This window comes from Pseudozyma flocculosa (genome assembly GCF_000417875.1).
Source record: "Pseudozyma flocculosa PF-1 unplaced genomic scaffold scaffold00007, whole genome shotgun sequence".
Classification (NCBI taxonomy): Eukaryota; Fungi; Basidiomycota; class Ustilaginomycetes; order Ustilaginales; family Ustilaginaceae; genus Pseudozyma; species Pseudozyma flocculosa.
The window spans coordinates 902,080-906,417 of NW_006920875.1; the positions used below are offsets into that span (position 1 = coordinate 902,080).

Genomic DNA, 4,338 nt, shown 5'->3' on the forward strand with positions numbered 1-4,338 from the left:
GGCCTCGGTCGTGTTGGCCGTCAGCGAGCTCGCGCGGCTGCGGCTGCCTGCCGTCGTGGCATTGCCGGCGCCGCTGGTCGAAGAGACGCTCTCGGCCACCGAGCCTTCGCGCCGCGCGCGCTCCTTGTCCTTGCGGCTCGAGACAAACGAGATGCGGCTTTGCTTGCGCTTCGGCTGCCGTACCTCGTCCCCCGTCGCGCCAATCATGCTCTCGATCGCATCGGCACCCGAAGCGGCGTTGGCGCTGTTGCCGTTGCCGACGGCGGCGGCCGCCGCCATCGCCGCCTGGTGCTCCTCGATCGGGATGCGGACGTTGCCCTGGCCCAGCGAGTCGGCGCCCGAAAAGTCGAGGCTGGGCAGGTGGACGCACTCGTAGCCGCCCTTGATCTCGCGGTACTGGACGCCGATGAGGTCGAGCACCTTGACCAGCGACGCATGGATGACGGCGCGCGGCTTGGTGCTCGTTGTCTGGACGCTGAACAGGCCCTTGAGGAACACGGGTTTGGAGCCGTGCTCGCGCCCGTTGGCGGCGGCCAGCGCAGACCCGCCGTGCTTGGACGTCGACGAGAGAATCTCGGCCTGGGCCGGGCTCGTCACCCCGATCCAGCCGCCGGCGCCCTCGCGCGAGCGCGCCGACGGTTCCTGCGAAAGGGAGCCCAACGGCGCGCTGAGCGACGGGTTGATGCCCGTGCTCGGCCGGCGTCCCGACGAAGTGGCGCCGCCGCTGCCGTTGGGCGGCGACATCGACAGGCCAGCCGCACGACCCACCGAGGCCGGGCCCAGCGAGGCCTCTTTGCGCCCCGCGCCGGCGCCATTCGCCCGCGAGGTCGGCATGTCGCCCAGCGTGCCCGAACGACGCACCGTGGCCCCGTTGGCCGGCGCCGTGAACGGGTCGTCGTCCGACTGCTGCTGCTGTTGCTGCTGGTGCTGCTGATGCTGCTGCTGCTGGTCTTTGCGGGCCACGTCGCTCTCCTCGACGCCCGACAAGCCAACTTGGATGCTGCCGCGCCGCGACGCGGGCCCGATGCCGCCAGTGCTCATCCTGGCGTGCCGCCTGCGCTCCTTGGCGTCGGCATCGAGCGGCGTCGAGGGAGAGCGACTCATGAACGAGCCAAAGCGCCGCGCCAGGCTGGCCCCGTAGCCTCCCTGAGCGGGCGCCGGCGACGACGGCACCGAAGGGGACTCGCCGCCGCCCAGACGAGGCAGCGGCGTGACGACCTGGATGCTCTTGCGGTTGTCCCGATTGGCGGCCATGGCGGCGGATGCGGCTGCGCTCGATGGCCGCATCGTCGCCTCGCCGCCGACGGTGTCAGCTCCCGCGGGATGGTCAACGAGGGTCGGCTGATCGCCTGCGCCCGACGTGAGCGGGGTGGCATGTGGCGGGAGGGGCAGGGGCACCGCCGGCGACAGCCTGCCCACCGGACCGGCGGCGCTCGAGGGTCGTCGCGCAGTGAGGCTGACGCTGCGCTTGTGGTGGTGCGCGACGGCGAAGCTGGGCTCGGGCCCCATCATCGAGGCGCGCGACGCGGGCACTCCAGCATCGGCCGGTCCGAGCGCCGAGGCGCGCATCGTCGACGACGCCGGCGCAGGCATCGACACCGGAACCGGCAGGCCCTTTTCGCGGAGCGCCGCCTCGATCTCTTCGGCATTGGCGCGGGCGCGCGGCGGGCCGACCATGTTGGCCATCGGCCTCGACTTTTCGCGCGAGTCAAACACGGGCGTGGGCGACGGCGGCACCGAGGCGGCGACGGGCCGCGGCGGTGCGGGCGCCGCAGCAAACGCGGCCTCCTGGCGCGACGGGTCGTAGGCGCGGTTGGAGACGTGCGGCGCCTCGGGCATGCGGAGCGCCTCCTGCGGAATGTCGGCGGCGGTGGGCATCGCCGCGGGAGGTCTCCCGGCAGCAGCGGCGCTGATGGTGTTGGCCTGCGAAGAAGACGCCGCGGCGGCCGAACTGTTGGTGAGAGAGAGGTTCGACGAGGCGAAGAACGAGTGGCCGTAGAGCCTCTCGCGCTCCATCTTCTCGCGAACGAGAAAGTAGATCGAGATGAGCGGGTGGAAGCCCTTGGTCGGGTCGATGGTCTCCTTGCCGCTCGAGCCCCAGCTGAGGCCGTTGGAGGCTCCGTTGGCGCTGGCCCCGTAGCCGCCTCCGCTGCCGCCGCCACCGCTGCCTGTGCCGATCGACGAGTCGTCCTTGCTGCCACCGCCAAACGCCGCCGCCAGCGGGTTGCCAGACAGCTTCTTGCGGTAGAAGTCGATGCCGGAGAAGCGGCGCGAGCCGCCCTTGGACTTGGCCGTGTCGGTGTTGGAGCTGCCGCGGCTGATGGCGCGATTGACGCTGCTGCCGTTGCCGGGCGACTCGATCGACGACGTGCTGGCGCCGGCGGCCGAGGCCGAGGCGCCATTGAGGCCGGCGCCGGCGGCGCTGACGATGCCCGGCGGCAGGTGCTTGACCTCCCACGCGTGGAGCGCGGCCAGGTAGGCCTCGCTGGTGAGAACGTCGTTGAGCTTGGCCTCGATGGCCTCGGGCGTTCCGAACTCGAAGCCCGTCATGCCGCGAACCACCTCGGGATCGAGGTTGCCGGCGCGCAGCGGCGTGCGGTCGGGCAGGTGCGGGTCCGGCGGGCCGTCGTAGCCCTTCGTCATCCACGGATGAGCGAGGATCTCGGTGAGCGTGGCGCGGTTGGCCGGATTGGTGACGAGCATGCGCGACAGGATGTGCTTGCACTCGCCGCTCAGCCACGCCGGGTATTCGACCTGGCCGCGCTTGATCTTGGCGTGCAGCGCCGGCATGCTCTGGTCGTCGAACGGCACCTTGCCGCACACGAGCACGTACAGGACGATGCCGAAGCTCCACACGTCGACCTCGGGCCCAGTGTAAACTTTGGCGTTGAGCAGCTCGGGCGCCGCAAAGTACAGCGAGCCACAGAATGTCGACAGGTGCGAGTGCGGCGAGAAGAGGTTGCTGAGGCCAAAGTCGATGATCTTGATGTTGCCGCTCTTGGAGATGAGAATGTTTTCGATCTTGAGGTCTGCGGGCGACAGGGGCCGAGGCGCGGGATGAGAGGCGCGGGGGGGAAAGGCAAGGGAGAGGCAAGCGTCAGCGAGGAGGGCTCCCGTCGTGCAGCGGGAGCTAGCGGTGCGCGGGTGAGGCGGGCAGTGGAGACGACGAGGCGCGCTCACCTCGGTGGACGATGCTGTTGCGGTGGCAGTACTCGAGCGCGCTGCCGATCTGGCGCGCAAACTTGCGCGCGCTCCTCTCGCGCAGCCGGCCGTGGCTGATGATGTAGTCGAGCATCTGGCCGCCGTTGACGTACTCAAACACCATGTAGTAGTGGTTCGGGTGGATCATCATCTCGCGCATGCCGCAGACGTAGGGGTGGTGGAGCAGCAGCTGGAGCGAGCCCTCGCGCATCGTCCGCACCTCCTTGGACTGGTCCTTGGCGGCCGCCTTGGCGATGTACGACTGCGTCGGTGGTGGCGGCGGCGGCTGCGGCTTGCCGCTCTCGTCGGTGGCGGCGTTGGCCGACGAGCGCGGCTGCTGGAGCGCCGCCATCGACGTGTGGCGCGGGATGATCTTGATGGCCACCTTTTCGCCGTTGCCCATCTTGACGCCGAGCTTGACGCGGCCCATGCTGCCGGCGCCGAGCGTCTTGCCCATAGCGTAGTCGCCCAGCATCCGCCGGCTGCGGCGCTCGCGATCCTTTTCCCGCTCCCGCTCCTTTTCCCTCTCGCGCTCGCGCTCGCGCTCACGCTCGCGGTCCCGGTCCCGCTGCTCCTTTTCGCGCTCCCGGGCGGCGCGCAGCCGCTGCTGCGACTGCGGGTGGGGCTGCGGATGCGGGTGCGCCAGCGACTGCGACTGCGGATGCGGTTGCCGGTGCGGGTTGGCCGTCTCCTGCGACGACGAGCCGGGGAGCTCGATGTGGCCCATGGTATCGCTGCTGCCGTCGCCGCCGCGGCCATCATCGTCCTCTTCCTGCAGGCCGGCATGGCGCTGCGCCGCCTCCTGCCGCGCCGCCCGCGTCTCGAGCACGCTGGCAGGCCTCGGCGGCTCCGAGCCCACGCCGCGTCGGTGCCGGCTGCTGTGGCCTCCGGGCCCGCTACCGACCGCGCTGGCGGGCGCGCTCGGCGACATGTCGGAGACGTAGTGCGCGTGCGAGGTTGGGGTCGGCGTGGCCGGGTCCGCCAGGGCGACAGACCTGTCGATGTCGGCACCAGCCGCGCTGCCCGCCTGGTTGGTGCGAGCGTGCCGGGCAGCATGATTGCGTCGGATGTCGTCGATGCTGTTGCGGTTGCTGTCGGCCAGCGAACGCACCGGGTCCGCGTCTGGCGGCGTACAGC

General features: G+C 70.8%; 1 protein-coding gene across 1 annotated transcript in view; it reads right to left on the reverse strand.

The window, feature by feature from the left end:
* The window catches only part of PFL1_02689 (uncharacterized protein), a gene marked incomplete at both ends in the record, with an annotated part of 6,386 nt that overhangs the window by 807 nt on the left and 1,241 nt on the right, over window positions 1-4,338 (reverse strand). Inside the window, 2 exons of the mRNA XM_007880203.1 lie at window positions 88-3,029; window positions 3,181-4,323. Coding sequence (XP_007878394.1) covers window positions 88-3,029; window positions 3,181-4,323 — 4,085 coding nt within the window. The remainder of the gene's footprint in view (window positions 1-87; window positions 3,030-3,180; window positions 4,324-4,338) is intronic.